Consider the following 24629-nt stretch of genomic DNA (forward strand, 5'->3'; position numbering starts at 1 on the left):
CTGAATTCACTTCCAAACACCATTTTGGATAAACCAACAAGATGAATAGAAGCATATGGACCCTATGATAGAAGTAAACCAAATGAGGTATAGACTGAATTCTGGAAGCAAAAGGGTTTTCGAGAGCCGAAACACGTGCGAAAAACTTCCTCTGTCAAACTGAGCACTAGTGATGTGCACTGGATTGGCCCGAATCTGAGGAGAAACAGCATTGGAATGAAGGTCGTCTAAACGCTGATTCTGTGATATTGTGATTCATGTTGTGTTCTTAATCATGATTCAAATCATGATTCTGGCTTGAGGTCGCATAAATGGCCCAAGATATTGTGAGGACTAGATTTTCTGGTAAAAATGAGATCTATGACCTTCAACCAATGATCCAGAGACTCTAATATCTAATCAGTTCATTGTCCCTCCCTAATGAATACATAAAAAGAAAGTTCAAACTGAACCGTAAAGCAGTTCCAAAGTTATTGTGAGAATGAAAATAGGATTGACAGATATAGATGTACACATGTAGAGATGTTCAGACAGATGACCCAAGAAACACAATGTAGCATATCATATCCTCCAGTACTACGAGTATAGTTCTTCATGTTTTTCTCGAAGTTGGCGCTGCACTTCCTGGGGAAGCTTGTCTGTTCCAGTGAGATGAAATGGGTGTGTGATGGTGCTTGCTGATGGAATGGTCTGAATGTATGGTTCTTGTCCTTTTCTAGCTTTTCGGTACAATGGCGTCCATGTAGATGTTGCTGTCCCTGAAAACCAGTGTAATGTGATGCTCTCCTGCCCTATTGCGGTGACTTTCCCAACTTGTGGCCATTCATGCCTGTATTCTCTCAGATAGACCCCAATCATACAGTCGACTCTCAACTGAGGAGGAACTCTTTCAGGCCGTTGCTTAGGACCGATGTTAACCTGGTAAAGACACAACAAAGAAAGGGAAATAATTACTTCAAGTTAGAGTCTCTGTCCAAATAATTTCAAAAATATGATATTTAATATTATTTTGAATTGACAAAATATTTCAAATGTTTGTAATAAACTGCTCTTTATAAAATAAACCTTTATAAATGAGAACAGCCTCTCATAAACAAGTTTGAAATCCGACAGTTCATGTGTCAACCACATTAAGCATTATTTTTTTCTTTTTCATTTCATTTCATTTATTGGTTTTTGCAACATTTTTCATAACAAAATTCTGGACAAGAAAATACATATCTGAGACTTGACATCAAAATAATGAACAATAGTTTTGTATATAAATCCTCAAACATATCTTACATAAATGAAAATCATTAAGTGGTATTTCCTGTTACAATAAGTAGAATAGTTGCAAGTGTCGTCACAAAAGCAAAGCTTGAAAACGTAACAACCCTGGAAAATAGCCAAAATAATTAATGTCTACTGTCATTAAACGTCATTTGAGAGAGTATAACCAATTATGCATTTGAAAAAATAAACATAATTACAATGATTTATATTTTCTTTCTAAACAAGCTTGAATAAACGCACCTTAAACTTTGAGTTCATGATCCATAAATCTGATCATTTCCCTTTATTCCCAAATAATATTTTGTATCTTCCAAAGTACAGTCCAGTAAGTATCATAATTGTGTCTACCCTAAACTGTGGTGACTTTGGACAAGGGGTTTACTTTGAACAGTTTTAACATCATTTCCATCTTTTTGCTGATGCTTTTTACGAAAATAATTTTTTTCATGTCATTTAACCTTTTACAAATTTTGCATACAAAAACAATTTCAGAACCCTGCCTCCCCCCCAAAAAAAATAATGATAAATAAATACATTTAATGTCAACATGGTATACAGTAAATACAATTGAGGTAATGGATCCATCCAGGGGCGCAGCTAGGGGATGTGCACTCTGTCTCAATTTTTAGAGCCATCCATTCAACATGTGCATATTAATGTAAACTTCACCCTTTTATAACTTTTTAAGAAATTCTAAAAATGAATGAACAATGAAATACGTTAGAAATGGATATTGATTTGGATTTCATTTAATGTGTTCTTTTAAACAAATTAAAGAATAGTTATAGCATTATAAAGTATTTCTTACATTAAGCAAAAAATGTAACCACAAGTTTGAAGTAAATAAACTTACGGGAATAATGGGTGCCTGCTCATCATTTGAGAAAGCCACATTATTCTCTTCTCCATTTTCAGGTCGTTGTTGGATTGAAGCTTGTGAATCCTTGCCCATGAGAATGTCCAGCAGCATCCAAGTGTCATTTAAGTTATTGTCTAGAAGGAAGACAGAAAGTATCATTTCAAAATACAGTTTCAATTTCGTTTTAAAATGTTCCCTGATTATTTTAATGGCATAACAATATAAGCATATCTCATTATGTGTGTAAGGCCAAGAAAATGATAAAAAAGTGAACTCCTATACATGTAATGTATACAACTACTTGATATAATCAGAGTAATGAGAAACACATGCATACCAGACTATTTACTAAGTAAATATATGATTTTGTAAATTAGAAAGTACATGTGCATTAAAACTAAAATATCTAAACGTAAAATCACTATGCATCTACTGATCAAAATCTATTGTTTTGCCATTCACCTTTTTATACAATATCTGTCCAAGGATGCTCTTGGTACTTGACCCTAAAAAGACTGGTCTATTTAAAAGGTATTGAGGACTAGGGGGCCCATGATGCCCCCCCCCCCCTTCTGATCTCATCTGCCATTTGCGCGATCACGCCGGACTTTGGAACACACATACCTTACCACATAAACTACAAGATAATATAAGAAAATTCCAAAAATAATTTTTGTTTTATTTATCATGAATAAAACATGCAAATTTATTCATGAAAAATATTATTTGCATATTTAACACCCATTTCACTTCAAATTTTCTTTTTTTGCAGACCTCATCTTTGTAATCTAATTTAAAGGTTTCCAAAAAGAAAACTTGTGAAAGCCAATTTTTACCTTGTGTATTTCTTTTTTTTTTCTTATGTATTTCTTTGCTTTTTCATCTTTTTTAAAATTGTTATTCAATGGAAATCATTACAGACCATTTAACACAAAATTAAACCCTAAATTAATTAAGCAGACCAATAACAATAAAAAATAATAATCCTTTTACGAATTTCATCTCCCATAGACTTTGTACACAGAGTATAAAATGAGCCATTTTCGGCATGTCTCGTAAAAAGCCATGTGACATCGCAATGCTATACCCATATTTTGCGAATTTGGTCTCAAAAGTTGAAGGTGACTTCAAAGAAAAAGTCATAAAATTTTGCGGCGCTATCTTTATGCATTTTGGAAATATCGAAGAAGAAGGGCTAAGAAGTTACAAACAGCTACATGTAAAAGCAAAGTAATTGGAAAGAGGTCTTTTTATGATTAACCAAATAAGTTCATTAGATAATTAAGTAAATATAAACATACCATCACTGCATTCCAGAGAGCTTAAAAGCTCTTCCCATTCAGTAACTTCTACTTGGGTCAGGTAAGGTTTGTATTTGGGTAGATCTCGCCGAAGATTATTAAGATCAAGTTCAGCTGTAAACGGTTCTACAATGTGAGGTACTCCTTCTGGATGAGTCTTGATGATGTAATTTTCTCCTGTTGTGCACTGCCACTCAGAAGTATTACTCCATTTCTTTGTATGTAGTACAGCCTTTCCATTTTCATCCTTGGTTATTCTGAACTGGTGAGGGTGGCTGTGGTGAGACACTTTGTGCATGTTGGGTTGGAGCCAGTCACGTATGTTGAAAATTGAAGTTAATCTCTCTGATGTCGTGTTGGGTTTATTATACCCCTGTGTGATGTTGGTCATTAATGATGATAGGGTTGGAATGTTCTGCTTGGATGTGTGCACTGAAACTCTGCTAAATAGTTGATCCACGTCTTCATGTGTGTGTCCTTTCATAAGGAAGCCTATTTTTACCTGTAGTACCAAGAAAAAGGGTAAAAATCTAGTTAATCCCAATGCATATGATGAACAAGCATAAATGTACAGTAAAGGAGATTATAGGAAAATAATGAATTTGAAATATAATGCAAGCTAAATGCTACAATTTAAGTAAATTTTTAGTTAATTTAAGTTAATTTCTGCTATAGGAAATTTTAATAAGACATTTCTATGAAATATTTTATACACTTCAAATAAAAGTTGCATGTAACTATCGATCAATTCCAGCTTTGTATAAATCACAGAAACATTTCCTTTAACTGATATTACTATGCTGGTTTTAGAATAATTACTTTCATTCAAAACATGAAAAGTACTGTACAATGCCTTCAGCACCACTGACTTCATTTGTATACCTACAAAGTTTTGCAATAAAAAATTGATTTTTTTTTATTGAAAGGAAGCAAACAACCTTTCATTAGTGCAGATCTCTTTAAGCAAAAAACGGTAAAACTGTCAAAATTCTTTCCACTTAAGTGACCACCACTTACTTTTGAAAAGTTTTATGGAAAATGATTTGTGCAGGACTTGGAAATAGTTATCTGTATAAAAGTAGGCATAAATTTTGAAGAACACATGGACTTAAGCTAAGAAGATCGATTTGAAGATATCTTTTACCTTTTTAACTTACTTCCTTGCCCAAAACACTCCGTAGAGCACCATTGCACCCTCCCCCCTCCCCATACATTGAGGCCTTGTGTGATATCTGCTTAACATGGAGCATGTGGCTCACATGAAATGACTTGGGATTGAATTTGTTTTCTTAATCATTGTCAAACTTGGGGAAAATGTGGAAAAACAAATATTGAATGAATCATGAAATATGGTACCACTTTTAATGATAAAAACTTAGTGAAAGAATGCTGGAAATGTCTGAAATAAACTTTGGTTTACATTCTCCAGTTGGCATAAGAAAGGTATAGGTTGTGCTTACCCCAGGTTAAAATGTTAATTTGGGTGCCAAAGTTGTTACAAAATATGTATCTGTTTATTTCAATTTATGAGAAGAATGGCAAGAATTGTACTGCAGTCAGTTTTTCTTCACCTTTTTCTTTTACACAAGGTGAAAAATAAGCATTTCTGCACAAACCAATTACAAAAATGGACAGTGCTCACTCAAGTGTAACATTCTGTCAAAATTGTTTCTTTCAATAGTGTAGTAGGTTTCACGGTACACCATGTATCTTTCTTGGGCAAATGTTGGTCCTGAAAAGGAGATTGGGTGGTCCTTTTTTTGTTCTTCGCCATGGAAACCTTCAGAAGTTATATCATTTGTTTCTTTCATTTGATAGATGACACCTAAACCCAAGAATATATGTTAAAAAGTTATCCCCATGTGGTATATTTATCAATTTCCATGACTTTTTCAAAGTGTAACTTTTTTATTGATTCTCACTGTATAAATCCTATGTATTATTGTTATTAACACCTAACTTTATATCTTAAAAATCTTTCATCTCACCTTTCGAAATACATTCAGTTCCACTAGCAGAGCACAAAGTGCTATGACACACTGGTTTTTATTTTCCCTTCCGCAGTTGTCCATCTGCAGGTAGAGAACATCAGGCAGAGTTTTGTCGTATTTCCGTAGAATGTTGAGCAAGATATTGGTAGTCAAGTTTGAATCATGGGGGAATTCCTTCAGATCGACAAAGAGATGGGTTCCTCTTCCATGAACAAGAGCCCCAGTAATATGTGACTGTAATTTCCAAGCTGAGCTCGTTGACTTGGACTGTCGGTAAAATCGTGGGATGCTTGTTGCCTTCTGATCCATTCCATCAACGATTATACTCATATACTTGGTCGGTTCCCGTCGAGCCTTTTGTATATGTTTGTAGTATTTGTGTCTCTCATTTCTGACGGAAAAGCAAAACAAAGTAAAAAATTTAAGATGAATATTAAAGTGTAAATCCTGGGCAAAACAAAACATTTGAGAAATTTCTGAATTATTACTAATAAATTACTATTGGTTGTTTATCATCTAATACTCCCACAGCCCTTTTATAAGGGAGGGTTGTGTCTCGCTTAACATGCCCAACATCATAAAATTGAAAAATAAAAACATCTCAAAAAGATGACACGGAAGCAAGCTCTGTATTTATTTTTTGTCGGTATACCACCCAGGAAAGTTATAATCTTTTATCAGTTGCAATAAATTAAACATTACAAAATAAATGCTATGGATCCGGCTCAAACTAAATGAGTTATGGAACATTTTTAATGCACATCATTCACAATATTGGAAAAGATCAATGATAATTTTGAAAGTTCCAAATAGAAATGCACGTATTTATGCAAAAGACTAATCTTGATGAGAAAATGAGATACAAGGTAAGAGATGAATTGTGGAATATAAAAAAAAGATATTCCACTTAGGGGATTATCATCAGATGAGCCTCGGACCTTGCACTTCAAACCCCCAGAATAATTTTTAATATGAAGATTTCTATAGACACGAAATTTGACATGTCTAAAGGACACAGATGCCCTCGCTTAACGCGATCAGAAATTCATTCAAACTTAACAGCGTGCAGGAACCAATAGGCAAATATGTAATGAATAAATTTAGACCTTTGACCTATAAAAGATTCACCCTTTCCGTAGTAATCTCTGACAGAAGATATGACAGTCAGGTCATCTGATGTGACCTGACTATATTTGGTGTCAGCTACTCAGACACCAAACATTTTTAATATCTGGTGAAAATTTCCGAGATTATCATGGGGAAAACAGCTTGCATATTTAATCAGCTGTGACCTTTGACCTGCGAGCTCTGAATTTATACTTAGCCTGTATTTTGTTGTCATCTACCTACACACCCACATTTTTTTTTAATCTGCTGAATATTTCATAGGTTATCATGCGGAAACCAACTCGCATATTTAATGAGTTGTGACCTTTGACATGCGGACTCTGAATTTCAACTTACATGTACCCTGTATTTGGGTGTCATCTACATGTACCTACACATGAAAGTTTTTATCTGTTGAGTATTTCTTGATTTTTTTGCGCGGAAACCAAGTGGGGAAACGAAAGGACGGACAGACAGCGTCAACGTTTAATACCCCCTCTGGACTTCCTCTGCAGGGGCATTAAAAAATGATGGTCATATCTTATGTTCATATCTATCTTGTTCAGAATAACAGTCAGAGGTGTTTCCTTACTTCTGTTGTTCTAGATGTATCTCTCGTTGTTGATACAGGGTCTGCCTTGCCACCTTGTCAGTTGTCTTCTCAATATTGGTCTTCAGTGTAGTGCAAATGTCACATTTCGAAAATCGGTTAACCTGTTTTTCAAAGAAACACAGAGATTATTAAATCCATTTATGTTGATGAATCCATTTACACGTACTTAAAGAAAGGGATTACATTGTTTGAACTAAACTAAGAAAGTAATAGAAAACGCTTCTGAACATTTTATTTGTGTACTTATCCAATGAAAATTGTAAAATGCATCATTATATTTTGTTTTACTAATGAAAAACAATCATGGTCCCCCCCAAAAAAAAAATCTATCCAGCAAAACACATCTAAATATTGTATCCTTCAAACCATATAAGGGCATACACATTCATACAAGCTAGTAAAAACATGACTTTGACATTCACCTTTGGAAGTATTTGACAGAGAAGGATAAAAATATGTACCTTTGGAATGCTAATATGTGACATTTCCTTCCTCCAAACATGGAAAAAACGTGACTTGCTGCACACCTCTGCACATTTGTTTTCCACTTCCTCCTTCATGAGTCTGTATATACTTTCTCTCGTAAGACATGATGGCAGGTGAATCTTTTGACATGTAGGTAACTTCTCTCCAAAGCGATTTGAAAAGTCTGAGAGCCAAGCAATTGAATTGAGTACTTTGGAAGACTGCATCCCAATACGATGATAGTTTGGTGCCATGTATCTCCTTACCCCATCTGCAAAACAAGTCGGAAATATTGCGCCTTGTAAGATAATGCAATTAATGTTTATGAAGTATCCCTTAACGAAAGAAAGCTTACTTGGATATAACTCAATTACACTCAATGTCTCAGTTATAAGCAAGTACGTTCTTTATCTTTTATTTTTCAATTAAAAGTTAACCTTTGATCAAAGCATTCAATCAGTAGTCTTTACGCCTTGAGCCTAAAATCCATTTAGCCCTAGCATACATTTCCTGAATAGGGTCTTTCTACCTGCGCTTTTTGCTGCAAGTAGATGACCGGTATTGGAAAAGTTATCGGTAAACACTACATGTAAAGCATATCCCAGATTTAATGGCAGTTTACATCAGTTCAGTTGGGTAAGTGTAAGAGGGCAATAAATTAAGGCATATTCATTTATGGAAGGCAACACTGTATATACATGTTTGCAGTATTTAATGTACACACTTACTTTCGAAATCACGTTGCACCTGCCACATCCTTGTTCTCTTAATACCAAGAGCAAGCCTCCAACCTCGTTGGCAAAGGTGTGTTGTTCCAATGTTGAACATGTATGTTATGAAACTGCCACTTGTTTCATGGTGTTCGTAAAGGTGTTGCAGAAGCCATTGCCTTTGCTCTGATTTGGACTTTGCAAGGAAGGAGGTACGAAATTTGAACACTTCACCTCTGGAAACTTTATGTAGACAGAATTTCTTACAACACTTCATCCGCAGGATGGCAGACAATTCAAGGCTTTCTTTATTTCGTTCTGGAAAAAATAACAGGAAAGAGAATATAATAGTGAATGAACCTTGGTCATGTGATATGAAACTCTAATAGGATGTTTAGTAATACTTGATTAACCTTATGGCCAAGTTTTATTAACCAGGTCCATATACTTTCTAAGTTATGACGTCATTTCAAAAACTTAACCTCAGGTTAAGATTTGATGTTGACGCCGCCGCCGCCGTCGGAAAAGCGGCGCCTATAGTCTCACTTTGCTTCGCAGGTGAGATAAAAATGGCCTGAATAAGAAAACTAGAATTTCATTTGTCATGCGAACAAATTAGGTGGTCTGTCGTAGCTAGGTAAATACTAGTAGATAAACAGACATAATTATTAAAACAAAAGAGTTGATATTAGATTGAAAGATAAATAGACAGTCAGATAGACATACATATTTGAACAGATACACATAAGAAAGATAGATAAATAGATAGTTGGATGGAGAGATAAATGATAAGTGGATAGATTAATAGAAGAAAGGTAGATAAATCATATCTTTAAATATAGATAGAAAGATAGATAAATAAATATAGATGAATTTATGATTATTAGATAGATATAGAGATAGAAAGATAGATAAATATATATAGATAGATAAAACGATTGATAAAACAAATGATGATGATGAGGATGATAACAATGACAAATAAGATGATGATGATGATAACAGTGATTATGATATTATAGATACACAGATCGACAGACAGAAAATATATTGATATATTTATTGATAAACAGTTATTATAACATATTAAATAGATGTAATAAAAAGATAGATATTAGATAGTCCGAAAAATAAACAGACATAATTATTCAAACAGATCAATAGACATTAGATTGAGAGATAAAGAGATAGGCATGCATGCATATTTAAACAGATATACAGATAGTCAGATAGATAGATATATGGATTGGAGGATATATAAAATATAGGTGAATAGATTGGTAAAAGATAGATAGAGAAACATAAATAATTGAAAAATATAAATGTTTATTATAGTGAAAGATAAATAGATAGACAGACATACAGACAGACAGATAGATAGATAGATATATCATGTAGGTAGATACATGTAGATAGATTGACAGATAGATAAAAAGACTGACAGACATATAGATAGATCGATATAGAAAGATAGACATATTCAAACAGATAGATATATATTAGACAGAGAGATAGACAGACTGACAGACAGATATAGATAGATAGATAGAAATATAGATAGATTTATAACACAAATAGCAGATACATGTAGATTAACGGATATGATTAAATAGATATCATATGAAAAAAATTAATTATAATCTGTATTATTTTGCAATATGTTAAAGTTAATTCTTGGAATTCTTTTAACCCTAATTCTCCCGGGTGGGGGCCATAATGGCCCCCCCCTCAACAATTTTCGCGATATATCTGCTGCGCGAAATTTTTTCACCTTGCAACTCACTGACTTTATACATTCAAGTCTCGCGCAAATTTTGAGACCAAAGTTGTGACGCCCGGGTACGCGGTTACGACATTACGCAACATTATGCAAGTGCATGTCAGACCCAAAATTGCTCATAAACGTGATTTCATGTACAAATCCAATGCAAATTGCGTATTTAGCCAAAATTCATGAATGTATCATTATTTCTACTTTTACTGATTTTAAACTTAATTAATTTTGCCTTGTTTATGATCAGAATTATGTCTGGAACAATTTCCATTGACAAAACAATAAAAAACAAAAAGTAAAAAAACAAAGAAATACATGTACATAAGAAATTCATAAAACAATAAAATACATAAGAAATTTTTTTCCAAACCAAAGTATTTTTTAATTACGATTGTTAAGAATGCTACAAAGAAAATTTTTTCCCATAAATTAGCATTCTAGGAGCTTTATTTAGTGAATTAGAGCAAAAAGTATGATTTATGCATAAATGAGCATAATTAATTCATATAAGATAAAATCTCATTATTTTGGAAAATTTTACCATACAGCCTTGTAGATTACATCGCACACTACCAGCGTGCAAATTTTTGCGTCGCTCGCGCAATCGGCGGCCGAGATCTTAAGGGGGGCCATAATGGCCCCCCCCCCCCGGGGAATGACAAGAATCAAAATACCTCGGGAGATTTAAGGATAAAAGATCGTGCGTAAGAAAGGAAAAATAATGTTCACCCTCGGACTTGAACCACTGCCCACATGATCTAAGCTACAACATATCCACAATAGGGCAAAAATTGACCAATATTCATGGAGTTAGAGCCAAATTTGCATAATTATAATGACATCATAACAGGCAAAATGGATATTTTGACTTCCAACGCCATTTTGATGATGTCATAATATACGTTAGGGTCCAATGAGACATGAAATCATATGTAGGATTCATACTATATCGAAATATGAAAAAACCCAAAATAAATAACCACTGAGAAATTACATGTTTCAAAGTGAAAACAAGCAGTTTACTTCTGGTTGGTTAGTCTACTAACTATAATTGCTCTCCTACATACCTCCAAGACATGCCGGCGTGTATTACCTAACATCCCTGGCATGCAGCCAAGTGAGACTTAAATCCCTTCTCTGTTCTGAAATGAGTTTTGATTTCTCCATGATTTTTGTCAATGAAAGGTCGCTTTGATTCAAGTATCATTTGCAGGTACATTTTTGTGGATTTTGAAAGGTCAAATTAAAATTACAAATGCTACAATGATTTGAAACAAAGTAACACTTACTTCTGCCCTTCATGTAGGATCCTATATGTCCATCACTGCAAACTGATGAATCTGAATCAATGAAATGTGCTCTTCGCCTTTTCCTACCACGAGTTACTGAAAAAAAAATACATAAAGCTTTATGAGGAAAATTATCACCAAGAATAATCAATGAAGTTCACAATGTGCAGCTGAATACTGATTTCATGCCTACAATAATTTATTACTTGAAGATACATTTAATCATAAGATGGGTTTAAATACAGTATGTAGGCTAGCTGATTGGTGAAATGACAATTGCTCCGCCTGCATCTGCTCTATTAACAATTTCTATGCAAAACTAGAGATGCTCGGAGGGTCACGCAGACGAGCACATGTATCCCCTGAACCCATCGCGTCATCCGTCATTGCAATATATAGAGCTCACACGGAAATTTGACAAATAAATACATCATTGCGACAATGACCCGACATATAGCATGCAGTTTCCCCAAGCCCATCTACCATCCACGGGTGGTCGAAAAGTGACTTATGGTTGCAGAGAAAGAGAGTCTTGCATGTAAACTTCAATGTTGACCTGAAATTGACCTCTGACCTTACCATGTGACCTCCGACTGCAGCATAACATGCAGGTACCCCAAATCCATCTACCATCCAAGTTTGGTTGAAAAGTGACTTACGGTTGCAAAGTTAGGTGTCATTTCAAATATCGATAATTTCAAAATTGCTCTAAAAACCCATGTTTAAAATTGCCTTGCAGTAGTTTCCTTTCATTTAAACTTTAATGTTGACCTGAAAATGACCTTTGACCTTACCATGTGACCTTTGCCCACACCAAAATGGATAGGTGGCTTCGCTAACCTTCATGCCTAATTTTAAGATGATCGGAGAAGAAATGCAGCTGATAGAGCGCTCACAAGGAAATCTCTGCGGCGGCGGACGCGGCGCGACGAGGCCAAATTCATAGTATCCTCCGAACTCTGTTCGGGGATACAATAAGATTAATCCTCCACCAATAATTGCTCCGGACGATTGCCCCGCCAACATTTATAGGTACTGAAGATGACACATCTACAGGGGCAAAGGATATTATGTCAGGTCACCTCAATAACATCACAAGGGGCATGTGATCCCACCAGACAAAACATCTCTCGAAAAATGAAAACCCACATGCCCAAATATCTAGTGATATCTCGAGCAATATATCGCTATATCAATCAAATTTTAACAAAGTGCAAATAGAGTACCAGCGGTAAAATTCAGGCCTTCAGTTCCAGATCTGATTATTTCATGACACACTCAAAAAAACTTTCAATTTTTTTTTTATTTCAAGTTATTTTCTAGCACATAAAAAATCCTAAGCAAGCACATATTGGTCTAGAGTGCACTCATAATCAGATCATAATTGGTGTACATACAGGTTTAACAAAATTAATTGTACAAATTATGTTGGGGGGTAAATTTAGGTTTAAATATATATATTTAATTGCAGCTATATACAAGAGAATAGGAGGGCTGAATATTCAAACCTCAAAAATAATCATACCAATTTAAAGTTATCCTCCTTCACTGACTCTTCATAAATAAAAGATTTACATCACGATACATTTGTTGCTACAAAAAATATTGGGACCATTCCGAAAAACTTACCATCCTCATTTTTCCATTCTATTTCCGAAACAGCTCTGTTTTCTCCATCTGATTCTGAACAGAGAGCAACAAAGTTCAGTATCCAATGTTAGATCATAATTCTAAGTGAAATATGGTAATGCCAACCAAACATTTCGTTCATGTATTTTTAATCCTATCTGGGCCAAGGTATTTTGGGAGTTCATACGACCGTCAACCACGCATTTGCGCCGAAAATTGGCACGTGTTGCCTGGAACATAATTTTGAAAATTGTTTGGTAATTTATTTCATGCAAATCACTATAAAGTGATTATGCTAATTTATGCGTAAATAGTATGTGAAATCATACTTTTTCCTCTAACTCCCTAAATAAAGCTCCAAATGTGCTAATTTTTGGTATAGAAACTCTTTGTGGTGTTCTCAGCAAGTGTACATAAAAAAATGCGATATCAAAACATTTTCTTATGTATTATATTGGGTTTTTTTGCAATTTCTTATGTATTTCTTTGTTTTTGACCTTTTTCTTCATTGTTTTTCAATGAAATTTGTTGGAGACTCTTCTAAAAATAAGAGCATAAAATAAATATGTCTAGACCAACAAAACTAAAAATAATCATGCATTTTCTATTGTTCATTTTTTTCAGACAATTTTTACATCAAGTTATGGCAGCAATTCAATCTTCAAGCCTAGCGATAATTTTTTATTACATGTAGTAATTATTCTGGTATTTGGGGCAGCAAGTCATGGGCAAGCATGGGTTTCTGACTCCAACTTTCATTCATTTCCATGGTTTGGGGGCAGATTTTTAAACTAGGCACTATTTGAACAATAATTTCCCCAGTTTACGGACAGTGACATGATAAATACATGTACTTTACCTTCATCAATGTTTTAATTGGTACGATCTTTTGCTTGTTAAGGCATATTACAAACTATGAATTTGACATGTCCAAAGGACACAGATGCCCCCGCTTAATGCGATTAGAAATTCAATCAATATGATTGAACTTAATATTGTGCAGATACCAATATGCATTATACATATATATACCCTTTTTGAATAATTGGTGATGCCGAAAAAATGACTCTACCGGGAATCGAACCTGAACCCCCAGCTTTGAACGCCGGTGCCTTAACCACTAGACCACAGAGATGGGTTAGTGGCTAGGGAGACCCCGATCCGATTGTCTGTCAGATAGACAGATTTTCAACACCATACCAATTATAATTTCCTTTGTCAGGTGAAGGTGGGTTTTGAACAATGACAAGCCGCCATGCCTCAGCTGGATCAAAGCTATTGATACAGTACACATATGGGAGAAAGTATACAAATGTGTAGAGTTATACACGTACAACAGCTTTGGCAACTCTTTAATTTAACCCGTCTCTGTGGTCTAGTGGTTAAGGCGCCAGCGGTCAAACCTGGGGGCCCGTGTTTGATTCCCGGCAGAGACATTTTTTAGGCATCACCAATTTTTCCAAAAGGGTAGATAGCTCTGGGGAACCTTGGCATAATTTCCTTCAGCAAGAAACTGATCCACAATGTGCTGCACTCAACCCAGGTGAGATAAATGGGTACCCGTAGGAAGTCATTCTTTAAAAAGCTGTGTGCGCTATGAGCGCCTAGCTTAGCCAGGTAATATAGGAGCGCCTTGAGCACCTAACAAGGTGGATATGTGCGCAGTATAAATACCCTATATTATTATTATTATTATTGATTTAAGCTACGCATGCCTACCATTGTTCTCTTCATCGAATTTCTTTACAATATTCAAATAATATATATATATATATATATAATGAATAAATTTAGACCACTGAACCAACTCGAATACATAAAGAGCTTTGACCTGCGCGGGCTCGGAATTCGAACTTAGCCTGTATTTTGGTGTCATCTCCCTACACAATAAACATTTTTTAAATAAATCAAATATTTTTCGAGTTATTTTACAGAAATCGTCTCTCATATTGAATGAGCTGACCTTTGACATGTGGACTCCGAATTCGAACTTAGTTTTATTTTGTGTCATCTACCTACACACCAACAATTTTTGAAAACCATTAAATATTTTTCGAGCCATTGCGCGAAACCAAGTGGGTGGGGGGAGCGGATGGACAGGGCAACACTTAATGCCCCCTCCAGACTTTGTCTGCAGGGGCATAAAAATGATGATTATTTGGAACAATATCTAACCTTCATCACTGTGCCAGACTACTTCTGAAACAGCTCCTTCCTCTCCATCTGATTCTGAAGTGTAGAAAGATAAACAAATGGAAGGGCTAATAAACCTATGGAAAATATGTGATCGTCAACAATGAAATAATTAACAATACACCTTTACATGTAATCAAATGTGGTGCCTGTGATGCAAAAACAAAACTTTCAATACTTGTGAGTTTATCTAAATATCTGGTAAGCTAGGAAAATGGAAGAAAAGCTTGCAATATTGTAATTTTCACATACATTTGTAATTCCGAAGCTTCATTATTTCGAAGGTTCAGTTATTCTGAAGGTTCATATTTCCAAAGGTTCATAATTCTGAATGTTGTTAATCCGATAATGAAATAAGGTCCATAACTCCGAAGTTCATTAGTCTGAAAACGAAATGAGGTTCATAATTCCGAAGGTTCGTCATTCCGAAAACGATATGAGGTTTGTTAATTCGAAAAGGTTTGTATTTCCGAAAATGAAATTAATTTATCTGTTAAATATTTCATAAGTTATTATGCGGAAACCAACTCGCATATGTAATGAGCTGTGACCTTTGACAAGTAACTCAGAATTCGAACTTAGCCTGCATTTAGGTGTCATCTACCTACACACAAAAATTTGAATATCTTTTGAGTTATTGCACAGAAACCAAGTGGGGAGATGGACAGACAGGGGCAATGTTTAATGTCCCCTCTAGACATCTGCGGGGGAATAAAAATGTAAATTCTATCAGTTAATTGTAAAACTTGAATAGTTGATCATTCTGGAGAAGACATATTATTCTTTATTATTTATAAGACTATTTTATTTCAAACAATACTTTACCTTCATCATTGTTCCAATCTACTTCCAAAACAGCTCTTTTTTCTCCATCTGATTCTGAAAAAAGTGAGATAAATTACATTCCAATTAGATGCATATTTTCATTTTGACATTTCAATGTTTTAATTGATACTATCTTTTGTTTGTTAAAGCATTTTGTAAAAAATAACCATTGTATCAAACAATATCTAACCTTTATCATTGTGCCAGTCTACTTCTGAAACAGGTCTTTCCTCTCCATCTAATTCTGAAAAGTGTAAAAAGATTAATTAAACTGTAGTACCTCTCATTGCACTTATATGATCATAATATCAAGAGGGTTGGCAAACACTGTACCACGTTCGATATCAATTTTAATTATTTTTCAAGTTATTGTGAGAATGAGATATTTGCAGGTACATGTATATATGACCTTTCATCATTATTTATTTGGCATAAAATTTACAAAATTGTACAATGTAAAGACAAAACTATAATTCAAAATTGAGTAAATAAATATAAATGAGTAAAAATTGATGAAAAATAGAGTAAAAACCCAACTAATTACACATATCATATCCTTTGTCCAATTGCAATATTTACAATGCAATAAGTTACATGTACATAAATGTGATCAAAATACATGTACAGAAGAAATACACAAAGTAAATGACTAGCAAAATATCTTCTTAAATCAATATGGTGGTAGAGTTTGCTGCTTACATGAAAGAAGGGGTGTTCTGTTCTATTCTTTAGATGCACAGTAAATGTGCGATCACCAAATTTTTTTTATCCATTGAATTTTTCATGTAAGTTATCATGCTGAAACCAACTCGCATATAATGAGTTGTGACCTTTGACCTTCGGACTCCTAATTTGATCTTTGCCTGTATTTTAGTGTCATCTACCTACACACCAAAGTTTTTTTTAATCTGTGAAATATTTCATAAGTTATCTTGCGGAAATAAACTCGCATATTTAATGAGCTGTGTGACCTAAAACAGCACTGATTTTGAAAATAAATAGTGAGATACATGACACTCCAGTTACATGTGAATTTTCAATATGCCATCTCAATGTTTTAATTGATACTATCTTTTGTTTGTTAAAGCATATTGTAAACTACGGCACTGCACAGTGCCAGTCATGGAAAGTTCATTGACCTTTGACCTTATTCAAATTCAGCTCACATTTGAACTTGACCTTCAAGAGATGGACCTCTGTTATGAATTTGGCAATCTCACCTCGAGCTCAAAGCTATATAAGTTATTGGGTGTACAACACAGCACAGTGCCAGTCATGGAAAGTTCATTGACCTTTTTCAAATTCAGCTCACATTTGCACTTGACCGGCACCTTCAAGAGATGGACCTCTGTTATGAATTTGGCGATCTCACCTCGAGCTCGAAGCTATAGAAAGTTATTGGGTGTACAACACAGCAGAGTGCCAGTCATGGAAAGTTCATTGACCTTTGACCTTATTCAAATTCGACTCATATTCGAACTTGACCTGTGCCTTCAGGAGATGGACCTCTGGTATAAATTTGGTGATCCCACCTCAAAGCTATTGAAAGTTATTGGGTGTACAACACAATTGTTGACGATGACGACGACGTCGCCGACGCCGGAAATAGTGATATATCTCGCTCCACTACGCAGGCGAGTCAAAAATGTAAATTGTATCAGTTAATTGTAAAACTTGAATAGTTAATCATTCTCGAGAAGACATATTATTCCTTATTATTCTTAAGACTATTTTATTTCAAACAATACATGTACTTTACCTTCATCAATGTTCCAATCTACTTCTGAAACAGCTCTTTTTTCTCCATCTGATTCTGAAAAAAGTGAGATAAATTACACTCCATGTGAATTTTCATTTTGACATTTAAATAATTTCTATCTTTTGTTTGTTGAATCATATTGTAAAAAAATAATCAATATTTCAAACAATAACTACTTCTCAAACAGCTCTTTCTCTCCATCTGATTCTGAAAACAACTAGCACATCAATGATGTGGAGCTCATCCAGCATCTCACAACAAAATTTAACACAATTCTAATTTCAGCCCAGTTGACACTGTAGTGAATTATATTGGTGACATAGATTGAGGATTCATAGAATTGAATTTGATGAAGAAATGACATAGAAGCATTAATTGTGATCTATGAATAAATTTCATATGAATTAGGTATTAATAATAAATTATCTAGTCAAATTTTCTTAACACTGTGTAGAACCTTGGTGAACCTCATGTAGCTCTCAGATGGAACAAAAATAATCAAAATTAATTAACAAATAAATAAGTAATTTTTGTGAGTTTTGAAAATATGAATAAATTAGCATATTTAATAAGTTTCAAAATTCTATGTTGAAATTTTGTATCACCACCTCGAGTTATCATGTAAAGCAAATAACATTGAAATTGATCAAAAAATCGAGAAAAACATTTTTTGTGATTTATGAATACATTTCGCATAAATTAGCATGAACAATTTTCTACTGAAAATTTCAAAATTCTGTGTAGAGTTTTGGAGGCCTCATGAAGATCTACCAGATGTAAGATAAAATATCAAAATCTGTCATCAAATAAAGAAGTAGAGGCATTTTCTGTGATTTATGAATAAGTTAGCATAAGTAATTTTCTACAGAAATTTCAAAATTCTATGTAGAATTTTGGTGAAACTCGTAAAGTTCTACAAGATGGAAGAAAAAAAAGTAAAAATCGGTCAACAATTAAAGAAGAAAAAGCATTTTATGTGAATTTTTAAAAATATGAATAAATTAATTTCGCATAAATTAGCATAAAAATTGTTCTAGTCAAAATCTCAAAATTCTGTGTAGAAGATTGGTGGACCTCATGAAGCTCTACCAGATGGAAGAAAATAAAATCAAAATCAGTCAACAAATAATGAAGAAGAAGTATTTATGCAAATTTTTAAAAATATATTTTGCATAAATTAGCATAAAAATTGTTCTGGTCAAAAATTTCAAAATTCTGTGTAGAAGTTTGGTGAACTTCATTAAGCTCTACCAGATCGAAGCAAAAGATTAATTGGTCAACCGAATTTTTAAAAATGTGTATAAATTAGCATATTTAATGAATTTTAAAATTCTGTGTAGAGGTTTTGAATCCCCCACCTAGTGCTATCATATAAAGCAAACAGAATTGAAATCGGACTTGAAATGGCGAAGAAGTAGCATTTTGAAATTGTGGACGGACAACAGACGACGGCATAAGCTCATCTTGCCCTTCGGGCCGAATGAGCTAAGAATTGGTTGATAAATTACACTCCCATTACATGTGAATTTCTGTTCTCTTCTTTGGAGAATATGACATGACATGTTACTTTGATCAATGTTAGAAACATCAATCCAATTTTTAATTTGATGCTGGAAGAGCAGCTACATGTATATTGGGAGCTATATGTACATGTACATGCAATTCCCTGTAGATGGTTGTCTATAGTACAGCTATACTGTACACTCAAGAGCCACTTGTAGAACAATAGAGCCAAGATGAATAGACTATCCACTGGCAGAGGATTAGTTAAGAAAACAGGATGGCAACTAATAAGAAGACAATAGAACAGGTGTACTTGTTAGGCCTAAAGCCCAAACACTTAACTACATGTACAATAGCTGCTACACATAGAGCTACATTTGTTTTCACTCTAAACACTGCTTGCAGATTATTAAAAATCAATGCACTTACATGTATATGTATCTGCTTGACACTACTGCCTGTTAATATAATTAACAGCTATTGAGGCCAAGTTTGTGGTGACACAATTAAAGCTTTTAAAACAAGTGTATATCATGCCTTTCCAAACTAAATTGATTAATGTACAGTGGAATACATTAAATAAAATTTTTACATGTGCACAACAGTAAATTGCCAATTTGTCTACTGCCAGTGTGCAACACTTCCCATTGGCTACCTTCACTTAGTCTCATGCCATTTTGTCCATCAACTTTAAACCTAACAATCATTTCATCAAAAAATCTGTTGGACTAAAGTTAACTTGTCTAATTATCAGTGGAATGCCAGTTAACATAATACATGTTCAAAGTTAAACTTAATTGATCACTAATAACCAATTTTTAGTATTCAGATAAAAGTTATTTATATACTATGTAACCATTTTTTCTTTCTTTGCTTACAGCCATGAATCCCCCTGATATTCCTGGATATATACTCCAATTATCATATAACCAAGGTTTCAATGGAAACCTTCAAAGATCATCTTATCATATATAATCATCACCAGCACAATGAGCCAAAAACTTAGACGGAGCTAGATTTGGTGTATTAGTGTAAAACTCAAAAAAAAGTTGCGAGTGAGCAGATAATTTGACAAAATATTAAGAAAAAAATATATTTCACAATTCTATCTTTCCTTTTTTTTTTCTATTGGTCTTGGCAAGAGCACCCCCCCCCCCCCCCCCCCCATCTGCACAAAGTGTTGATCATCAACTTCTACTTTTTTAGTTTTGTCAGGTAGTAAGTGAAAATAATAAATACAGTAATATAGTTTCCGTGTAAAATTGGTAAATGTAGCTTTACCAAGTACATTGTGTAAATCTACAGTAATTTGTTTCTTTTCTTGTTTTTATTTCTGTATCTAAATAATAAATATAAAATGTGACTTAATGATATGCCATATATATAAAATAATCAATAACATAAACAATAGTCATATTACACAATGAATACAAAACAACGATGTGAGCATAAACTTTACTTATTGAATAAAAATAATTAATGAACGCAGGAGACCGGCATTGTGAGCAGATAAGCTTGAAATTTATAGCGGAATCATAAAAAGGTTTCTTTTAACATTTGAATGTTATTCAAAAATGTGGTACACAATACCCATAACAGTGGCCAACACACCGTGGGCCTACCTGATTGAAGTTCTGCTTCACTTGTTTGGAGCTGAAATCTTGAATGACCTGCCTTCACTTGCCTCTTCAAATTGAACACTTCAAGTCCTACCTAAAATGAATATGTAAAAAATAGCATTGGTTATTCAATTCAATTTCAATTTATTTGCTCATAAAAATCCATACATTATAAGAAACATCTACAGAAACAGAATTCCAGAGTTGTGGTCCTTGAAATAAAACTGAGTTTTTAAAAGATGAGCGTCTTGGCTTAGATAGATGAAAATCCTTTGCATTTCTTGTGTTGTATCCATGGAAATCACTATTGAACTTAAAGAATGTTTTGATATAATCTGGCAAGAGGTTATTTTTACATAAATACATAAATATAAGAATTTGAAATGCATGAATATCATAAAATTTTAAAACATCAATTCAACAAATAGATGGTTCGTATGGGCAAGATAAGGAGCATGAGACATGATTCTTATTGCACGTTTTTGTAAAATATATAATCTATAAATGTGAATGCTACTTGCCCTTCCCCATGCTAGAATACCATAATTGAGGTATGGATATATAATGGCACAATACATCAGTTTTAAAATCTCCTTGGGACATGATCTTAATCTATACATAATCCCTATATTTATGGCAAGCTTATTGCTCAGATTATCAATATGATTTTTCAATGTAAACTTATTATTTATTGTTATTCCTAAAAAATTTAATGACGATACACTCTTAATATCTGTATTGCACATTCTAATTGAAAGACTATCTGGTAAACATAAATTACTAAAAATCATATAATTGGTTTTGGCAAGATTAATTATCATTTTTTTTGCATAAAACCACTCAGATATTAATTCCAGTTCAGAATTTATTACCTACAGTATAAGAAGAATAATTGCAGCTTACAACTTAGACTTATACTGCATCACTCACTGTGCATCCATAAACCTAGTCACAGATTTCACAATGATTTAGACATCAGTAATGATCAAAATTAGACAAGAATAACTGTTGTTTCTGGGGATTTGCTTAACAATTCCCACCATTTATTGGTGAGTGGAGCCAAGATAAAATTCAGCGGAACAACCAAAATACTGAGTCTGAAGCTCTTGGTTTATTTTTAAGTGTAAATTTGTAATAAACTTCAGTGACTTTTTTTCAGAATGCTTGTAAGTTTGACAACTTCCAAGGATTTATATGGTGTAAGCATGTTAGGCATATCTGCTTATGTGGGTGAGGCCTACCCATAACAAAAATATTTGACTGTACAAAGCATGAAATATTTTCTTTCTTCATCATCATTCTTTTCAGGGGCTAAGGATAAGCCTATCTTTAAGAGCATGATTACAATCCATTAAAGGGATACTCCAGGCTCAAATGTTATATCTAAGTAAAAAGAGTAAAATTCACAAAGCAAAATGCTGAAAATTTCATCAAAATCGGATAACAAAAACGCGCGCACATGTTTGTTGAGATATGCAGCTTGACCTTTATTCAAAACGTGCTAGGATTATCCAGTCTGCACTCACATCGCATTATTAATGTAGGAACTTTCTTTTTCATGATTTACAAAACATGCGCATTTTAAGGTCTGAAATCTCAAAAAAATCTCAATTGTTTAGTTTTTATACCTATACCGTTTATTTAAAAAAGTGCTGAGAATTTTCCAACTTTGACAATTTCTTAAGGTCAGAATGTAAAAAAATGTTCGCATTATCTAAATGTTTAAATATGTATCACCTTAATAACTGTAACAGGTCCCTTTTCAATCAAGCTAGAACCCATAATAAAAATTTCTGTTCGCGCTTCGCCCTCGCAGTAATTATCTAGTTACATTATCTAATACACAAACATTGCCATAATGTTAAATTTTCAGGACAAAATACATGAAAATTCAAAAAATGTAAAGCTCACGCTATTCAAATAGGGCTTATGAGATTATGACATTTCTTAATTTTGTTTCATGAAAATAAAGCTAAGAGATGACTGTTGGGCCCATCAGCATTATGCCCCCGCCCCCTTTCATGACCAAGAAAATGGGGAGAAAAGGGATAAGTGTGTAATATAGGTCTAAAATTTTATGTCAAAGTCTATGACAAACTTGATTTTTTAATTTTGTAATTACAATGTTGACATTTTTGCTCGCAACTTCTAATTTATTTATGCGATATGTCGAATCAAGCCCTCAAAATTTTGGGCTCATTACGCCACCGAGACAACCCCTTCAAAGAAACAAACAAAAAGGGCACAAAAATCAACTTTTCGACTCTTTGAGCAGCGGATCGAGGAAAAATGGGTGAAAAAAAATTCAAGCCACCCTCCCCTATTTGCTGGAGCTGGATCCGCCCCTGCTACCCTCCCACCTGGCCCAAACATGCCTGTTTTTCTATAATAGTACAGACCTAGATCTATTCTAACTTAGAATTTAGATCTAGGCCTAAAGATAGTTAGACCAGGGGAGCGTTTCATGAAACTTTGAAAGAACTTGGAAGTTGTTGTAAGTTTTATCCGACAAGTCCCATTTTATCAGACAGTTACTATAGTAACAGTGCCTCTCAGCCAATCAGAATTAAAGAAAGTTGTCAGATCTTACAACTTGTCAGACAAAATGTTGATGAAACGGTCCCCTGATCTGCAATAATTAATAGGCCAATGTATACTATTAGTATTACAATGTATTTGTGGCTTCATACCTCGTTATCATCAGTGACGTCTTCTGACTGACTGACGATGTTGGTGATCGTAGATGATGCTGATTGTCCATGTCCAAGACTATGCTCATCATCATCGGAACTAGTGTTGGACTCTGAGTCAGAGCTCAGGCAGAGCCTAAGACCAGTCTCGGACGCGGACTCTGACTCGGTGCCGGTGTCAGTCGTTGCGGGGTCTGTAAAATACAGCGCTTCAAAAAGCTGCCGTGCTTCGTCACCGTCGTATATTCGTTTTCTCTTCATAGACATTGCTATCATTTGTTGTAACAAACAACGCAGTTAACCATCTTCACCAAGAAAAAAATAGCTTGACATGAGCTGGATCAAAATAAATCTAAGAAAATGGGAGGGTGCCAATTAAGCAGCTCCAGGCCGGCTACACGTGGTTTTGTTTACAAACAAATGTACCGGTAGCTGTGCGCACTAAACCCAGGCTGTACCATAGAGTTATATAAACCTAAACACGTATTTTACTCTATGGGCTGTACCCATACCCATTGATCGGTCATGGTTATACACACAGGTGCTTAACGCACGTGGCTTTTGTATACAAACAAACCAACGATACACACAAATGGCTTTTTGTGGTAGATCGCATTCTTTTGTGTTCGTTGACCAAAGTATAGGCCCGGGGTATAGGCCAGCTGTATCTCACCTTGTGGGGGGGGGGGGGATTGAGAATTTTTCTATAGTGGTTTATTACATAATTGCTGCTTATGGGTAGAGTTATATTGATCTTTCCAGGCGTTTTTTTTTGTTCAAGAGTGATATTCTCAAAATTAAAAGGTACGTATAGGGGCCGCTGAGCAGTACGTTTTCAAAGTGGGGAGGGGGGGGGGGGGGTGACCATGCTATAAATCACAATCATATGGTAATTTTTACGTTTTTGTACACGGTTTTGGGAAAAAACGTGGGGCTGAAGCCCCCAGCCCCCCCCCCCCCCCTCGGTTCCGCGGCCCCTGTACATGGCAGGAAAAAATATTACGAGGAATGGTGTGACCAGTGAGAA

The 24629-nt window shown here is 34.4% G+C and overlaps 1 protein-coding gene across 2 annotated transcripts; it reads right to left on the reverse strand.

Annotated features, from left to right (window-relative positions):
- Positions 1-486: 486 nt before the first annotated feature.
- Positions 487-24059, reverse strand: LOC121412394. 2 transcript variants are annotated; one of them, XM_041605206.1, is made up of 15 exons: positions 23603-24059; positions 20916-21006; positions 17791-17844; positions 16222-16275; positions 16032-16085; positions 15189-15242; positions 13014-13067; positions 11385-11480; positions 8340-8639; positions 7608-7882; positions 7126-7247; positions 5424-5817; positions 3436-3937; positions 2129-2268; positions 487-918 (listed from the first exon to the last, which is right to left on the reverse strand). In XM_041605206.1, the coding sequence occupies exons 1-15, from the start codon at positions 23876-23878 to the stop codon at positions 577-579; spliced, it is 2808 nt and encodes a 935-aa protein (XP_041461140.1). In that variant the 5' UTR covers positions 23879-24059; the 3' UTR covers positions 487-576. The 2 variants fall into 2 exon arrangements, with proteins under 2 accessions (XP_041461140.1, XP_041461141.1); XM_041605207.1 differs by lacking the exons at positions 16032-16085; positions 16222-16275.
- Between the last annotated feature and the right edge of the window lie 570 nt (positions 24060-24629).

The sequence above is a fragment of the Lytechinus variegatus genome, chromosome 4 (genome assembly GCF_018143015.1).
Source record: "Lytechinus variegatus isolate NC3 chromosome 4, Lvar_3.0, whole genome shotgun sequence".
Taxonomy (NCBI): domain Eukaryota; kingdom Metazoa; phylum Echinodermata; class Echinoidea; order Temnopleuroida; family Toxopneustidae; genus Lytechinus; species Lytechinus variegatus.